The sequence below is a fragment of the Pipistrellus hanaki genome (assembly GCF_964339955.1).
Source record: "Pipistrellus hanaki genome assembly, chromosome: 2".
Taxonomy (NCBI): Eukaryota; Metazoa; Chordata; class Mammalia; order Chiroptera; family Vespertilionidae; genus Pipistrellus; species Pipistrellus hanaki.
Window position 1 is genome coordinate 125,041,794 of NC_140504.1, and position 17,943 is coordinate 125,059,736.

At 47.3% G+C, this 17,943-nt stretch overlaps 1 protein-coding gene across 1 annotated transcript in view; it reads left to right on the forward strand.

Moving 5' to 3' along the window:
* Window positions 1-17,943, forward strand: part of GMPR (guanosine monophosphate reductase) — a 39,917-nt gene that overhangs the window by 8,859 nt on the left and 13,115 nt on the right. Inside the window, exons 3-5 of the mRNA XM_084872744.1 lie at window positions 215-298; window positions 3,039-3,212; window positions 13,772-13,853. Of these exons, the coding sequence (XP_084728870.1) occupies window positions 215-298; window positions 3,039-3,212; window positions 13,772-13,853 (340 nt within the window). The remainder of the gene's footprint in view (window positions 1-214; window positions 299-3,038; window positions 3,213-13,771; window positions 13,854-17,943) is intronic.

Here is a 17,943-nt window from a genome sequence, read left to right on the forward strand (position 1 = left end):
CTACATACTGAATGTGGTGTTAGAATGGAAAACCCCTTTGTGATGTCACTGGTTTCACCTTTGTCTGTTTTTGGCTTCTAGGAGCATATTCAAAGCTAATTAAACGTGACTGGCAGAAACCTCCAATGCTTTTGTATTGTTGGCTGACCTCCACCTTACAGAGGAAGGAGGCTCACTTGACTTCTCATCCTAACGGTGCTGTTTCATTCCCTAGCACTCCATGTTTACAGCGGTTCACAAGCATTACACCCTGGACGACTGGAAGCATTTCGCCGCAGATCACCCAGAATGCCTGCAGGTATTTGTTGCAAAGGGTAGAAAATCTTTGGGGTTGTCTGAAGGATTTGAATTGGCAGCATACACACACACACACACACACACATACACACACACACACACCCCTACACCTGAGAGAGACCTGGGTAACCACAGTAGTGGTCCCCCAGCTCTTCGTCATTGCCAGGGATTTGCTGAGGAAATCTGTTCTGTATCCTGTTTTGAAAGTATTGGGGTTTACTTGCAAGGAGTCTCTGTGTTTTTCCCCTGAAAGGTGAAGTGTTATGAGAGCTTGGGAAAGACCTCTGTTTCCTGCCAGGGGTAGATCCAATCCAAACACTCCTTCTGGATGTAGGAAAAACATCTAATTGTAGCAGGTTGTTTTGGAGTTGAGTAAGCAGTATGCCCATTAGGAGGGCTATAATTGAAAGACAGAGAGTAACTAGTGTTGGCATGGAAGTGGAGAGATTAGAACCCTCCTGTGTTGCTGGTGGGAAGGTAAAATGGTGCAACTGCTTTGGAAAAAAGTTTGGCAGTTCCTCAAAAAGGTTAAATTATAAGAGCTATCATATGACTCAGCAATTCCAGTTTGAGTTATAGGCCTGAGAGAAATTAAAAACAAAACAAAACATATCCACACCAAAATGTATACGGAGGCATTCATAGCAGCATTGTTCATAATAGCCAAAAGGTAGAAGCTAGCCAGGTATCCATCAACTAATGGATGAATGAAAACTGGTATAGCCACACAATGGAATGTTACTCAACTGTTAAAAGTACCGACACATCGACAGCCAGATGAGCCTTGAAAACACTTGGCTAAGTGAAAAAGCCAGATACAGTACAAGGCCACATATGTGATTGTTTACGTGAACCATCAATAATAGGTAAACCTTGGAGACAGAAGGTACATTAGTGGTTGCTGGAGCGATGGGAGGGTGGGCGGGCGAGGCCTAAAAGAGAGTTTCCTTTCGGGGTGGCGAGGTTGTCCTACCATTGATTATAATGCTGGTTCACTGCTCTGAATGCACTAAAACCACTGGACTGTGCACTTTAAATGGGTGAATGGGATGGTATGTGATTTTATCTCAATAAAGCTCTTACAGTTTTTTTAAGGGCAATTTGAGAATAACAAAAACCCCACTCTGATGTGCCCGAGTTCCCTGCTGGCACGCGGTTGGTTCGGAGCCCAGGCCAGCAGAGCGTCCGCCTTGGACGCACTCTCCTCCGAACAGATTACCCATGATTGCAAAATGACTTCACAGGGGCAGTGTTTGAGGTTGCGCCGGCTTTTTTTTTTTTTTTTTTTTTTTTCTACATTTTAATTATGTGTGGATTTTGATTAGTGAGAAGGTGGTTTTGGAGATAAAATAATTCTGGCTCAATAGCAAATCCTTCCTTTTTGACATACTGTGTTCACATGAACTATACTTGTTTCACCTTCTCTCTCCCTCTTCCCGTTAGAAGTCGGGAAGGCAATGAGTGTGGGGCCAGGAGTGGCTAATTGGAACTCTGGCTTTCATGAGCGAGTGAGGTGGTTTTACTTATTACTCAGCCCCCTCCAAACTAAAGGCTGATTTTTCTGAAAAGGGAAAATGTTAAGAACAGCAGCACTGGGAGAAGCAGAAATAGAAGGGAAAATAAAAAAGAGCAAAGCTCTCGTGGGAGGGCAAAGATGTGTGGATCGGGTGGCACTTGGTCACGCTGCCAACACGAGTGAAAGAGGAGTAAACGCAGGAAATGAGTCAGCAGGCAGGCTGTTACAGTTCTCTTACAGTCACTGGGCTGCAGCTACATTGTTGTGATTTATTTTGGGGAATAGCAAGGATATTAATATATGTCCCTCCTCTGTGGACATGTTTGAGAGAAAACAAGTTAAAACATTCTTATAATCTTATAAAGGTGAGATGATGCTGACTCTGGGCACAGTCCCATGGCTTAGTTTCTCTGAGGCATAAATTACTAAACACAGGTCTTTTTCCAAAGAGCATCTTTCCGAGGAGCCGATAGGTGGGTTGGAGGGTGCTGGTGCTGTGGAGGTTGGGGAGGGGGTCACGGAGGGGGTGCGGTGGCTGTAAACACATCTCAGGGCAGCTGGGCAATGATGTGTTCAGGCTCCTTTGTTCTTGGCCCTTTTAGTAGGAACACGGAGATTTGCAGCTCTTTGGGTTACGATTTGCATGTGGTGTTAGTATTGTATTGGGAGTGAAAATAAAAACAGAAACGGGTTTTATCGGGGGAGTTTTAGACACCTTTCCCTCCCTCCTCCTGCGCCCCAAAGCAGATGCTGAGGGTGATGGCCACAGCGTGGGCGTCCGGAGGCCCCAGTTGACTGGCCTCCCCATCATTCTTCCCGCCTCCTCTCCTCCAGGAGGAGGAGAATTCGCACCAATGGGTCCATGATTCAGAGTCCCACATAGAGAGCCAAGGACACGTGAACGAACGCCACGGACAAGGCTTCCTGGCTACTTAGCAAACTGTTTGCTAGAACCATTCATGGCTGAGGACCAGGATCAAGGATACATGCAGTTTGATGGTGGGAAGGAGCAGGGGCAGAGTTTGGATCACGTAACCAAGGACTTCCTTCCCCTCTTCTGCTGCCTGCTTCTCCAGCAGGGCCACTCTCCGCAGGTTTGATCGGGGTAGCTGGCCTCCGAGGGTCACTGCACTGTCCCCAGAACAGGTGGGAGGATGGAGGCAGGGCCTGGCTCTGAAGACTTCTCACTGTCCACGCCTCGTCCTCTTGGTTTCTGTTGGCACAGCACGTGGCCGTGAGCTCCGGCAGCGGGAAGAAGGACCTGGAGAAGATGAGCAGCATCCTGGAAGCGGTGCCGCAGGTGAAGTTTATTTGCCTGGACGTGGCCAATGGCTATTCGGAGCACTTCGTGGAGTTTGTGAAGCTGGTCCGCACCAGGTTCCCGGAGCACACCATTATGGTAGGTATGGGGGACCTTCTGCAGCCGGGGAAGCAGGAGCGGTGCCCGGAGTGTCGGGGGAGCCAGGTGCTCTGCAGAGCTTTCGGTGCCTCCTCCTTGGAAGACTGGCTGAAGATCACCGGACTCAGTGGCAGCTGTGGGAGAGCTGAAAGCTGGCCCTCCTCCGTGAAAAGCGCAGTCCAGATCGGCAGTGTAGGGTGTGGCTCCTTAGCTCTGCTTAATATCCTCACATGTGTTTACCCTATGGCACCTTTAAACAGAGGTCTGTGCCACCTTAACAAAGAACAATTTATTTTTTCAAATTATAAGGGAAAGTCTATGTAGAAAGTAACAGAGGTAGTAGAAGTGAACCAGCTGGGCTGTGTAGGCTCAGGAAACAAGTTACAGAGGCAGAAGAAGGAAGCCAAGAGCTGAGAGAGAGGAAGGCAGAGGTCACGTGCCTGGAGGAAGATGGAAGGGAAGGGAAAGGTACGAGGGTGTTCCAGAGAGGGAGAGCCAAAGAGCACATTCTTAAGAATGGAAAACCCACTGTCACAGGGCTTCAGGGTGACCTGTTTCCACCAGCTGTGCCCACCCCTCCTTACAAGCAGCAGGCTCTCCTGTAAGAGATGAGTTCACAGCAGGAACATTTCACAGTTGTCAGCTGTTACTTGTAAAGCATTTGGTGTGTTGTTTTATCTAGGATCTTTATTCTTTTTAAACATATATATATATATATATATATATACATATATATATATATATATATATATATATATATATTATTGATTTTTTACAGAGAAGAAGGGAGAGTGATAGTTAGAAACATTGATGAGAGAGAAACATCAGTAAGCTAATGGGGATGTGCCTGCAACCAAGGTACATGCCCTTGACTGGAATTGAACTTGGGACCCTTCAGTCCTCAGGCCGGCACTCTATCCACTGAGCCAAACCAGCTAGGGCTTATTTCATTCTTATACTTTGTGTTTTTCTCAAGGTCACAGCAGCATTAAGCAGCAAAGCTTTTAAAAGAATTTGAAGCCAGGTTATTCTGAATGCAATGCTCATGGTCTACCCTGGAGGCTGGTTAATGTGCCCATCCTCTTAACTTTAGTGATGAGGTTCCTTTCTTCCACTAGGCCAGTGGTTGACAAATTTATTAGTCAACAGAGCCAAATATCAACAGTACAATGATTGAAATTTCTTTTGAGAGCCAAATTTTTTAAACCTAAACTTCTTCTAATGCCACTTCTTTAAAATAGACTTGCCCAGGCTGTGGTATTTTGTGGAAGAGCCGCACTCAAGGGGCCAAAGAGCTGCATGTGGCTCGCGAGCTGCTGTTTGCTGACCACACCACTAGGCCATGTGCATGTGACCAATTTTCTGCTCCCTGCTCTGAGGAGGTTGACCTCGTATATGTTTGCACTGGAGGGTGACCCTCTATCATGACCCAAGGATAGGAGGTCATGAGGCCCTTTTACCCCCATCTGGGGCAACTATTTCTAGGAAGAGGGAATAGAAAGCTGGGCTCCAGAGAGGGCAGGCGCACTACCTCCAGCTAGGACTGGGGAGCCCTCATCAGCATTTGGTCTTAAACAAAAATTCTGTGAAATAACAGCTGGATGGTAGAAAGAGCATGGCACATATTTGTTGACTAGAAGAGGAGCCTTTGTTTTTCCTTCTGAAGAATGAGGAATAAGGCAGGCCCAGGTGGCTGCTGACATTCTTATCTGAGGTGGTGGATCTGATCTTCCCAGAAATTTCCATTTTACCTCTAGTGTTTTGTTGCTTTTTCATCCTCACCTAAGGAGGTGTGTGTGTGTGTGTGTGTGTGTGTGTGTGTTTATTTATTTAAAGAGAGGAAGGAAGAGAGGGAGAGAAAGAGAAAGAGAGAAACACTGATGTAAGAGAGAAACATCAATTGGTTGCCTCCTGAATTGCCCCAACTAGGGATTAAACCTATAACCTAGGTATGTGCTCTGACCAGAAATCGAACCACACCTTTTGGGGGTATGGGTCAACCAGGCCAGGGCTCCTGTAGGGTTTAATGGCCCTGCAGATACAAGGGACTAAGAAACTTGGGAAGTTGGGTTTTATATCTACTGGGTTTGGATATAAGGGTTAGCTACGAATGTTTAGGAATCAGAAATTTCATGGATTTAATGAGTCAACCAAGTGGCTCCAGTTATTTTTATTTACTAACTAGAGGCCCAGTGCATGACATTTATGCACTGGGGTGGGGGATGGGGCCCTCAGCCTGGCCTGCGCCCTCTTGCTGTCCAGGACCCCTTGGGGGATGTCCACCTGCTGTGAAGGTGAGAGAGGCCAGCCATGACCCCAGCTTCTGGATGAGCAGTGCTCCCGCTGTGGGAGCACACTGACTACTAGGGGGCAGCTCCTGCATTGAGCATCTGTCCCCTGGTGGTCATTGCATGTCATAGCGACTGGTCGTTCCTCCCTTTGGTTGATTTGCATATTAATATTAGCCTTTTATTATATAGGATTCTTATATTAAATAGTGAGCTATGACCTACATATGGAAAAGTGCATAATACATGGAGGTTTCATAGTTATAAAGTAGCAGTCCTTCAGTTGTTTCCCTTAGCATAATACCTTCTAGGTTCATCCATAACCCTAAAATTCATGTGGGCCTACAAAAGACCACAAGTAGTCAGACCTTGAGACAGAAGAACAAAAGTGGGGGTGTCATGCTCTGCAGATCTCTGGGCTTCAGAAAACTAAATTCAGCATTTTAATATGTATCAAGCAGGCTAATGATCAGTAGCAGCTCTCTGCAAACTGGCAGGTGAAGTGGTAGTTGTATAATTAAAATGTATAATTAAAATTCATTGTTGAATGGTGTTTGTTTATTCAGTTTGGATTCCCAAAAATCCAAGAGGGAAAAAATATACTTCAAGTGTAAAAGGTCTATACCATTGAAAGAAAAATCACCTTTTTCCCCCTTTCCCTTTTGTAAACTTTATAATTTAAAAAGTAAGGAGGTATGAAAGAAAGGGAATATGGCTATCGGTTCATGTAGATAAAAAATAACAATTGATGTACTCAGAGGGTCAACTGATGTCCTACAGAGAGTACAAATCATTACCAGAAAATTCCTTGAATGTACTTATCTATGCATGTTACTTCTTATAGCAATGATCTGCAATTCAATGTCTGCACTTTTAGGACAGTCAATACATTTGCTAATGCAAAATAGTCACTTCTGTCAGCAATGCCAAATATAGTGTTATTTTAAAAAGTACTGTCTTGGCTGGAATTGCTCAGTGGGTAGAGCAGACTGAAGGGTCCTGAATTCGATTCTGATCAAGGGCACAGTCAAGGGCACACGCCCAGGTTGTGGGCTCGATCCCAAGAGGGGGCTAGCTGTTCAGGAGGCAGCCGATCAATGATTCTCTCTCATCATTGATGTTTCTATCTCTTCCTCACTCTTCCTTACTGAAATCAATAAAGAGATTTTTAAAAAATAAAATAAAGTACCTATCAAAAATGTGTGGACAGTACAAGGATCGACTAAGATGCTCGAGAATGGAAACCAACACCAGGTTTCTGACTGACCACACTGATGTGTTTCAGGGCCATTTGTGAAACACTACGACTAGAGTTTAGGATCAGTATGTAGATCTCTTTGTTCACAAAACATTAATTGCATAAATGTTAAGGACCAGTAGCCATAACAAAGGTCTAATATTCCTTACCTATAGGTATTCTAGCCACTTTTCCAAATGCAATTGATTTTCCTTAAGAAAAATAAATCAGTTGATTCATGTGTTTCATATTGCATATTTTCTTTTACATGAAAATAAACACCTTATTTAACTGCTTATTTTAGCTCCAAGATGAATGTCATACAGTTTGTAAAAATGTAATTATTTAAATTGTGAATGGGTTAGAATCAGTCTTAATGCAAAAGTTCTCCAATTAATTTATTTTGGGTGGAGGTGGGTGTGAGTGAGTGAGTGTGTGTATGTGATGTGGGGATGGCTTTGTGCTAACAGGCCTGACTCTGCTTCCCTCACTAGGTTATAAGGCAAAAATCTCCATTCAGGCACTGCCTTTAATCATTTCACTACTGTCTTGTAGAATTCAGAAGGCTGAATATTTTTGACCCCACTTTACTGCTTATTTAAAAAAATTTAAATTAAAAAAAAAGAGAAAATAAACCCATTGGAACCCCAGCGCTCCCCCCTCCCCTCCCCAACCGCGCCCCCCCCCCCCCCCCATCACACACACACCCCTTGCCCAGAGCTTTCCATTGGTGTGCTCTGGACAGTTGGCTGCGAGTTGTAGCTCCCAGCTGGCCCCACCGAGAGCTGAGCAGGCTGCCTGTGTCCCACCTCTCGGACAAGCACCAGGGACCGAGGGCAGTGCAGGAAGGGGCCCGCTGGTAGGACAAGGGAAAGGGGGTTGTTGCCAGTGCAAAGCTGGAGGTTGCTATGGGGGATGAGGCTGGGAGGGGGAGATGGGTGCTGAGTTCCCACGGTCCTGCGGGCAGCCACCAACAGCAAGTGCCCCTGCAGCGCCTGCGGGCTGGCCAGGTTGTGCTCTCCGTGTTCTTTCTGGTTTCCCCAGCAATGACCAGGAGAATTTGGCAAGATGGGTGTTTATTCCTCAGCCATTGTTTGCCTGCGCTGACCCCTGAAACCTGTGATTCATTTGGAAGCCTCCAGTGCTCTTAGCGTCCTCGGTTCTTGGAAACATGGTTTCTCTTACAGCTTGGCGGCATTGTGAGGGTGAGCACCATTTGTCCAGCGCTCTGGCCTGAAAGGAAAATAATAGGGTGCGGAGTGTTACGGTTGTTACAGGGCAGGGAGCAGAAAGGGTGTTCAGAAATGTCCTTGGCAGAGGCTGGCATTCTGGGGGTCTGTGTCGGGAGCGAGGGCTTATTGCTCCTTTTGCCCAGTGCGCCCTAAATTCTTGGGATTAAGGCCAAAACTGGCAGTTGGACATCCTCCAAAGGGTCCCAGATTGGAGAGGGTGCAGGTTGGGCTGAGGGGACTCCCCCTTCCCCCATGCATGAATTTCGTGCACTGGGCCGCTAGTCCTATATAATAAAAGCCTAATATGCAAATTGTCCCTTCTCTTGGTCATTCAACCAGGAGATTCACTGGGAATTCGACTGCTTGCTGTGACATGTGCTGACCACCAGAGGGTGGCACAGAACATAGCCGGTGGCAGTGGACCTGCTGCCAGCCCTGATGGGCCCCAGTGAGAGCGGGACCGCGGTGGGATGTGGAGCAGGTGAGCGGGCGGTGCCAAGTCAAGGTGGGTGCGAGCAGGGGCCTAATTGCCCAGCCGATCACCCCGCAGACAGTGACCAGCGGCCCATCTCTCAGTCCCCGAGGGAGCCAGGTAGGGGGCCTGGCCCTGACTGATCACTCTGCAGGTGGGATGATGGAGCAGGTGAGGGGGCAGTACCAGGCCAAGGCAGGGAGCCAGGCGGGACTTTGAGGTTGCGAGGCTGGGAGCATGAGCTGGGGCCTGATCTCCACAGGCCACCCCTTGGGACCCCACCCATGCGTGAATTTGTGCACTGGGCCTCTATATAATAAAAACCTAATAAGCAAATTGTCCCCTCAATGGGGAGTTCAACCAGGGAAGAAGGCTGGCTGGCCAACCGTCCATAGCCCTTCCTCCCAGCCTGCCCTGCCCTGGCCGGTATCGGCAGGCGGCCAGGGGAAGGGAGGCTGCTAGCCAATAGGGACCCTACCCATGCACAAATTCCATGCACTGGGTCTCTAGTATTTAATAATGTGAAACTTAGTCTAAGGTCAAGGAAATTTCCAAGAATCACAGAGCCTGGGGTTTGGAGCCAGGCAGCCTGTCCTAGGCTCTGTGATCTTTCCCTTATAGCACGCTGCAGCCAGCCTGCCTGTCCACTCAGGCTTGGTGGGACACTGAGATCTCCGAATTGGGTCTGAGAGATGCTTTGGTGCTGGTGGCTCTTTCTGACCTGGTCCTAGGGAGAGGGAGGTCGGTGACACCTAAGCTGTTCAGATTAGACCAGGCACCCAGTTCCACACCCTGGGGAATGCCGGATTAGCCACTGTTGGCTGGTCCCATGGGCAAATCCAGCCTGCAGCTGTGCGCTGACCCCTGCCTTACGTCTTTCCTAAGAAAGGACTTTTCTTGGAAAAGGGCCTCAGAAGAGCCAATAAAAAGTCGGTAGGGAAGTTATCATTTAATGGGAACAGAATTTTAGTTTGGGATGAAGAAAGAGTTCTGGAGAGGGATGGTGGACATGGTTGCACAATAATGTGAATACTTAATTATTAAAAAATAGCTAAAACAAGTAAATTTTATTATATATATATATATATATATATATATATATATACACACACACACACACACACACACACACACACACACATATATATTTTACCACAATTAAAACTCGGGAAGAAAGAAAGAAAGAAAGAGAGAGAAAGAGAGAGAGAAAAGAGAGAGCAATTTGCAGCAGTCACTCTGGAGTGGAGGACTGACATTTTGCTGAGCCCCAGCTGAGAGCTGGGCGTGTGCTAGGAATTCATAGAACTTTGTAAACCTTACAGTGACAACATCCAGTGGGCCCGGTAAGTAATTTCATAGAAGGATAGATGGAGACCAGAGTTGAAGTGGTTTTATTAAGATTACTTAAGAAAGTGGGAAGCAGGTCTTTCTGAACTTAATTTGCTATAGGTGTCCAGGTCTAAAGGAAAGCTGGAAAAATTGAAACAAAACAGTTTGAGTTTTGGGTTTTGCTCAGAGGGCTTTTAAAAATGGTACAAAAGTCCTGGAAAGTTTCATTTTGTTGCTTTTATGTCTCTTCCTGGGGTCCTCACACTTCTTGAATGGAGGAGCAGTCATTGCCGGCAGCACGTGGCCTCCAGGGAGAGGGGGCCCAGTGGAAATCTCCACTTGCCAGCCTTGTGCCCAGATAAGGGTCTGGAGGTTCCGTTTTGTTGTGGCTGCCCCCAGAGTGGCTGTTCCCGAGCTGCCTGAGTGACAGCCGGATGTGCCGCTGGGTGTGGTCCCGTTCGGACAGTCCATATCCACTGCCACCCCGGGTGCTTCAGGCCAAGATAAGCAAGCTCCTCGGCAGACTCCCAGACTCCCCCTCCCACTCCCCTGCCCAGCAAGCCAGGCCGAGATGCCTTGCCTGCCTGCAGCTTGCACTGGAGCCTGGCCATACTCCTGCCATATTCTTATTCTGATTTTGTCTTTTCTTTCCCCCTCTTATCTTTGTTCTTCTTGATTTCAAACTTGAATAGAAAACTTTTTGTTCCTGCCAGTGGAAACTCCCTCGTCCTCTCCCATTCCTCGCCCACCTTCCTGTCGCGTTTCCTCAGGCTCGAGGCATGTCCTGGCATTCGGGGTTTTTCCACCCGGCAGCCCTCTGTGGAGACCGCAGCCTGGCCTCCACGAGGAGCCCACAGGTATCCCCGCGTCCCCTCAGCCACCCGTGCCAGCCTCTGGGCTACCCAGAGGGCATCATCGTCCTCAGGCTTTTAGGCTTTGACCGTGCCTGGTTGTACCTGGTTCCTCCATCATGAGCTGACTTGATCTATTTTATTTTGTATGCAGGAGGCCCTCTGAAATAAAATGAACTATAGGCAGCACCGGACTGGGCGGGGATGGGGGTACTGGGGAGGATGTGGAAATCAACATTGAAAATAATGTTGATTTTATTTTTTAAAAATGATTTTTATCTTATTTTTAAAGCTTTATTTTTCAGCAGGCCAACCAGCAAGGAAGAATGAGCGTCTTATTTCTCAGACTTCTATTAAGTTCTTTCTTGGGCACTGAGTTCATGCAGGTCCTTGTGCTTAAACAAACAAACAAACCAAAAGAAAAAAAATCATGTTTAATAAATGTAACACAACCTATACTTTAAATCTAGAACATTTTAAAGAAAAAGATTAAAAGTCAGATAATCCTTCCATGTAGACATAATTTGTTAGCATGTGGGTATGTGTTTTCATATATACATATACTTGTGCTGTCTTTTTTTAAAAACAAAGTGGAGCCCTACCCAGTTTGGCTCAGTGGATAGCGCGTCTGCCTGCGGACTCAGAGGTCCCCGGTTCCATTCCGGTCAAAGGCATGTACCTTGGTTGTGGGCACATCCCCAGTGGGGGGTGTGCAGGAGGTGGCTAATTGTTGTTTCTTTCTTTCCCTCGCCCTTCCTCTCTGTAAAACAGCAATAAAATACATTAAAAAACAAAATTTTTAAAAAATAACGAAAACAACGTGGAGATCTTACTATTCCTTTTGTCTCCCACATATTATACTGGAAGCATTTGGGCGTTTCCCCATGCCATTAAATGAAGCTTAAAAGCATCCCTTGGATGGGCCCTGGATTGCTGAGCCCTTCCCCTTCGGAGGAGTACACTCACAGGATTGCACTGTTGTAAATAACGTCCCTGTACTCAAATCCTGTGACCTCATCTGTGATTACTTCCTTGGGAGGGAATCCTAGAAGTAGTCTTATGTATGAAATTTTGCATTTCTTCCGTGTGCATAAGAAATTGTTTTCTAAGACAACTTGTACTAAAATAGACATTCCTCCAGCAGAGAAAGAGTGTCCATTTTTTCTTTAGCATTTTGTGTTTAGAATCACTGGTAGTTTGTGAAGTGAAAAGTGGTCCCTCACTGGTCTCATATGTGAAATCAATTATTAGTGAGGTTCCATTCTTTCACTGTCTATGGGCCAGTTGTATTTCTTTCATCCGTTTGTTCACTTCCTTTGGCAGCTGGTCAACGAGGTGTTAGCATTTTCCTTGTACGTTTGGAAGAGCTCCTGTGGCAGGAACCCTTTGTCACAATTGTAGGCATTCTCCCCACCAGCTTGATTGCCTCTTAGTTTTGATGATTTGTATGTATGAATTTCTGTGTTTATATGTGCACAAGCTTTTTATTTTCAGATAGACAGATCTATGTTTATGTGTGTTGTTTTGTTTTTGTTAATTCTGACCTGAGGATATTTTCCCATTGACTTTTAGAGAGTGGAAGAAAGGGAGGGATGGAGGGAGGGAAGGAGGGAGGGAGGGAGGAAAGAGAGAGGGAGTAAGGGAAAAAGGGAGGGAGGGAGGGAGGGAAAGAGGGAAGAAAGGAGGGAGAAACATTGATATGAGAGACACATCAATTGGTTACCTCCTGTATATGCCCCAACCAGGGCCGGGAATTGAATCTGTAACCCAGGTCCCAGGTACATGTCCTTTACTGGGAATCGAACCCTCAACCCTTTGGTGTGAGGCTGACACTCTACTTAGCAACTTTAGCCAGGGCAGATCCGTGCTTATGTTTTTTTGTTTGTTTGTTTGTTTTTGTTTTGTTTTGTTTTTTACTTTTGTGCCTATTACAAGTATTTGTGGTTTTCTTCTAAGTTTGGGGAGGGGGGATAAAACTTTTAGTTAAACTCTGTAATCCACCTGAGCTTGTTTTGGTGAAAAGTATGAGTGATATTCTATATTTGTTCCCAAAAGATGCCTTTCCCAGCTCAGTCTCTTGAAATGGGATTCATTTCCTCGCTGACCTGTAACACAGTTCTCGTATGTTGGAGCCCTCTTTCTGGACCCTCTATCATTTTTGATTGTCAGACACTGCTTGGAGTAAAGCAGCTTTGAGCCCTCCTTATGGCCCTTTTCCAAGACAATTTCATTCAAAGTTAAGAGTCACTTTGTGTTGGTCAAAAAGGAAAAATTCCCTCTGGGAATCAGTTCGGTGAAAGACAGTGGGACTTCAACGAGTGGAATGAGTATAATAAGTAAGGATGCACTTCCCAAAATAAGACTGCACCGTTGTGAGAATTCAGTCAGGCATTGCACCACGTCTGTGCACCAGCTGAAGAATCCACAGGACAGTAAGTTGTCAGAAAGGGCTCCCAGGCTCCTGCAGTGAGAGAATGGTGCTGTTTCCAATCCAGAGGCACCCTCTGGTTCTCAGATGCTGCCGCTTCCTGGCTTATATGTCTTTTATTAGGGTCACAGCTCCGTGTTCCGAAAATGGAGCAGGTCCACGAGGGCTCCTCTGCCCTTTCCTATCTGCATGGGAACCTCTGACCCCAGGGTGGGCACACAGTGTCTGCCCAGCTGTGCGATGACCAGGGGTTTCCTGGCACCTGGGGCTCCACAAAGGTTCTTCATGAGTTTTACAATCTGTGACACATTTTTGACCAACAATCAAGATTTGAATCAGCTGAGTGTTGCAGAGCTTATTTTATGTATTTGTTCTTTGTAGGATTTTATTTTGCCCGTTGCTGAAATGTTTACAAAGTCCTGATCTAGATAGTCTAAGGTCTTAGAGTTGTAAAATAATAGAGTTTAATACTCTATGTAGTGTCTGGGTGTCAAATTCTGTACTCCTATAGGATCCAATGTTTTCTCTTCTCACCCCCGCAGCCCCTTTTCTTTCTTTTTTTCTTTCTTTCTTTCTTTTATTTTGTTTGTTTGCTTTATTTCCCTGGCTGCCTGGTGGCTTGGGACATGCTCAGGATTGTGTCCAAGTGTGAGTCCTCACTCATTCCTCTTTGTACCACCAGGAGTAGTCCATGATTGTGAGCTGTGTTCTTTCTGTCTCAGGCAGGGAACGTGGTGACAGGGGAGATGGTGGAGGAGCTGATTCTTTCCGGAGCAGATATAATCAAAGTGGGAGTTGGACCAGGTAAGGCTTGCCGGGAGAACAGCAGATGGGGAGTGTGGGGGAGGAATGGGGTCTGGGGCTTACAGGGGCTGGAGATGGCCAGAAGGGAGCCCATGAGTGAACCACCCACATGTTAAAGTACATTTCTTTTGGATCTCATTGAGCTCCCACAGAAGCTGTTCATTAGAAACATCATTGAGTTGCCATCTGATGCCCCCGGGTAACTTGTCAAGGAGCGGGGGTGAGATAGGATGTGAGGTCCAAGTTTTAGGGTGTTGCTGTGGAAGAGAAAGATGCAGATTTCGTCCATGACCATCTCTACTGGGAAGAGGAAGATGAGGGGTGAAGAATCCCTGGGACAGTTCACGGACATGAATAACTCAGGTTTCTTTGAGTGTTTGAAGGATCCCAAACACTGCAAATAGCACGCAGCTGTGAGGCCATATTGAGCGTGACCCGTGTGTTACCCAGGCAGTCTTTCTTTGGCTTCTCAGTTGGTACATATCCATATCAGACTTGTCCATTTCTTTTTGGCTTTCTCTCCTATGACTGCTCATTGGTATCTTGAGTCGGGGGACAAGGCGGAACCTTTCTGTTCTTATGCTGGTGGCTCCATTTTCTCTCTGGGCCAGTTGGCATTCGCTGACCCCTTTAACCATACCTGAACTGAGCTTCCATGCTTTTAAATTCTTCCTTCACATTTATTATTAACCAGACACTAAAATGGGAACCAAGGAAAGAAGAGACACATTTTTAGTTGGGAATAAAAACAGCAAAGACTTAAAGAAAATATCGCCTGGCCAGTGTGGTTTAGTAGTTGAGCATTGACCTATGAGCCAAGATTTCATGGGTTTAATTCCAGATTGTGGGCTCAATCCCCACCCAGCAGGGGGCATGCAGGAGGCAGCGATGTTTTTCTCTCATTGATGTTTCCATATCTCTCTTCCACTCCTTTCCTCTCTCTCTAAAAATAAATGAAAACAGTTTTAAAAAATAGTGGCTACCCCAGAAAGCATTACCAGGAAAGGAAGCAGATCATAAGCTAACAGGAGAAGGGTGTGGGCAGGTACTGCTGGGGAAAGACACCGTTGGTGTGTGATGTGCTCACTGAGCCTTGAGGGAAAAGGAGAGCCACGAGGGACTGTGATGGGAGAGCCCCTGAGCCGTTAACAGGGGAGATTGTCAAGGTTGGGCTTTTATATTGCCAATCACCTAAGCTATGGTTGGCAAACTGCAGCTCTCGAGCCACATGCTGCTCTTTGGCCCTTTGCGTGTGGCTCTTCCACAAAATACCACGGCCTGGGCGAGTCTATTTTGAAGAAATAGCATTAGAAGAAGTTTAAGTTTAAAAAATGTGGCTCTCAAAAGAAATTTCATTCATGTACTGTTGATATTTGGCTCTGTTGACTAATGAGTTTGCCGACCATTGGGCTAAGCCAATTTGTAACACACTCTGATCCAGCGGTCGCCAACCTTCCAACCTCACGGCCCCCCGGTGGGTCCTAGGACCACCGGTGGTGACTGCTGCTCTGAGCAACAGGAAAGACAACTCTGTTCTTTACTGAGTGTCTGTCATTGTTGAAAGTGAAAAAGGATAAGGCCCAGCTCTTGCTTACAAGGAGCTCCCGCGTAGGACGGGCTGCAATGGACCAGGCTTGTAATGGAACAGAACAGGCTGGACGCAGACCTGGAGGACTGTTGTTCCCAAGGCAGGGAGCGCACCGGGGACCCGTTTAATCAGAAGCACGTGCAGGGTGTCTTGTGGCTGCCGCTGTGCGGGTGGGTGCTGCATGCACGTGGGGGTGCAGAGCATTCTTGGCTCTCGAGGAGCTGTTCTCGATGTGATCTCGAGCACTCAGCTGTGTGCAGTGTCCTCATGCGTGTCCTCTGTGTGTTTCCCTGAAGACTTAGTGTCCTCCCACAGGCACCGTGTGACCCCCAGGCTGTCTGTCTGGAACAGACGTGACTGAGCAGGATTCAAGGCTCCTTTGGAGCCTGCTATATTGGGGCTGCTTCTTTAATTTAATTGGAAATTATATTGACATTTCACAGATTCTTTTGAGTAAAAACACTGAGTAATGTCTGTGTAAATGACAGCCTTAAACAAGGTCCGTTAGTGAGGAACTCCCAGGAGCTGGGAGAAAGCATTAAAACTGGGCACCCCTGCTGCTAGGACTGGGAGAAATGTGGGCCCTCCCTCTCTTTACCCCGGGGCTCATCAGGTTCACGCCCACCCTGGTCCTGAGAGGAGGCCATGGATCCATGTGGGCCATGGATCCAAGCGGACCCCGGGCTGGACTCACAGAATGTGGGCAGTGTCATCCACAGAGTAGACTGGGAAATAGAAACGAAGAGAGCAAAGCAGATCTTTCAAACATGTTACATTTAGGAGGTTTTTACTGCTCTGATTGGTAGAAGACTGTAAGAGGCCTACTAGGAGCTACTTGGAAATGTCTACAATCAAAAAGTACAACTCTAAGCTTAGATAAATTAAAATAATTTCACATTAAAGATTTTAATATTTAGAAGAAGACCCCTCCCTTTTCCTCCCCTCCCCTGTACGGAGCTCCAGGCCTCTGCGCCCAGGCCCCTGCTTCCCTTGAGGAGCTAGCAGTTGAGGGGAGAGCAGGCGAAAGCCAGTCCCGGCCCAGAGCCAGAGATTAGAAGCTGTACCTGTGCTCACACAGTGCACGCACGGGCGGCGGGCGGGAGAGACACTGGTGGGCTCCAGGACTGTGAGTGTTCTTGTGAGGGATGGGTGTAGAGAGATGGGTCCTGGCCTGCAGCTGGAGAGATGCAGGAGAAGGGGGTCCCCCATCCTGTTTTCTTGGGGAAGCCAGGCCTGGGAGTATGGTCATGGTTCTCTGTCTGACCCTGTTCCTAAGGACGCCTGGGAGACATCTGTGGGAAGCTGTGAAGCTGCTGGCGGGGGGGGGGGGGGGGGGGGGGGCGGGGGGGGGGAGAGAGGAGGCTGGGGCTCTGAGTACCTCACCCGCAGCGCTGGCAGGCAGTGGAGGGGTTCAGGGCACTCCGTTGTTGACATCAAGGGGCCTCTAGCAGGAACTGGCTGAGCGTGAAGCAATGGCAAAAGGGATATGGTGACTGATCCATTATTGAGCTCTCAGATTCTTTCTGTGACTATTTATAGCGCTGTAGGCCCAGGCTCCATTCTCAGTGCTCTACAGGAGTGAGCATCCATGCAGCCGCTATACCACCCAGCAGAGAAAAATGGTCCTTGGTTCTGACACAAATAATAATTATTTAAGTGCCTCTATTTTTAATGAATGCAGTGAGAACAGCTTCCCTGAGGCAGTGACATTTAAGATGAAGCCTGGAAGATGAGAAAGGGTTGGCAAGGCAGGGAGGGGGGAGAAGGGGCATGCAGAGGGGAATGTTTGGACAGAGAACACCATGTTCAGAGAATCCCTAGGTGGGAAGAAAGTGGCTGTACAGGAGGAACTGGAAGGTCAGAGTGGCTGAAGTGTGGACAGCAGGAGGGGAGACGTTCGGGGTTTGATTGTGTGGTCTCGGAGCAGGTGCACACTTGCTGGGAGGGAGGGTGGGCGTGGAGAAGCAGGCATTTGCGGGAGCCTCTGGTGTGATTTGTCTTGAACCTAACTGGATAACAGGGATGGTGGGCCAGGACTGGCCTTGGCCATGGGAAAGACAGAGGTCAAGAGGATGAAGGCATTTAGGTGGCTGGTATGGATCCTGAGGGGAGGCTGACCTCAGAGCCCAGGCTGGATGTGGATTCGGACAGGGTTGGAGAGGGACTATGAGATCATGGAGAACAGCAGGCTGGCATGTTGAGGACAGACTCGGGTGAGAGTAGGGGTGAGGGGGCAGAAATAGAGTTAGTGCCAGGTCCTGGGCCAAATGATTTTATTCCCTATGCCATTTAATTTCTACCCTGTGAGGCCAGTGTTTTAATTTCCATGTCACAGGCGAGGCACCGAGGCCTGGAGAAGTTAGTAATTTGACAAACATTGAAGGTAAAGAGGCTGGAGGCTGTGGGAAGAATCTAGGAGGTCCCTTGAAATGTAGTGTGGTTGTGTGGGAAAGGGAAGGACAGTGGAAAGGGCTGGGAGTTTAAGTGTGGAGAGTCAGTGCG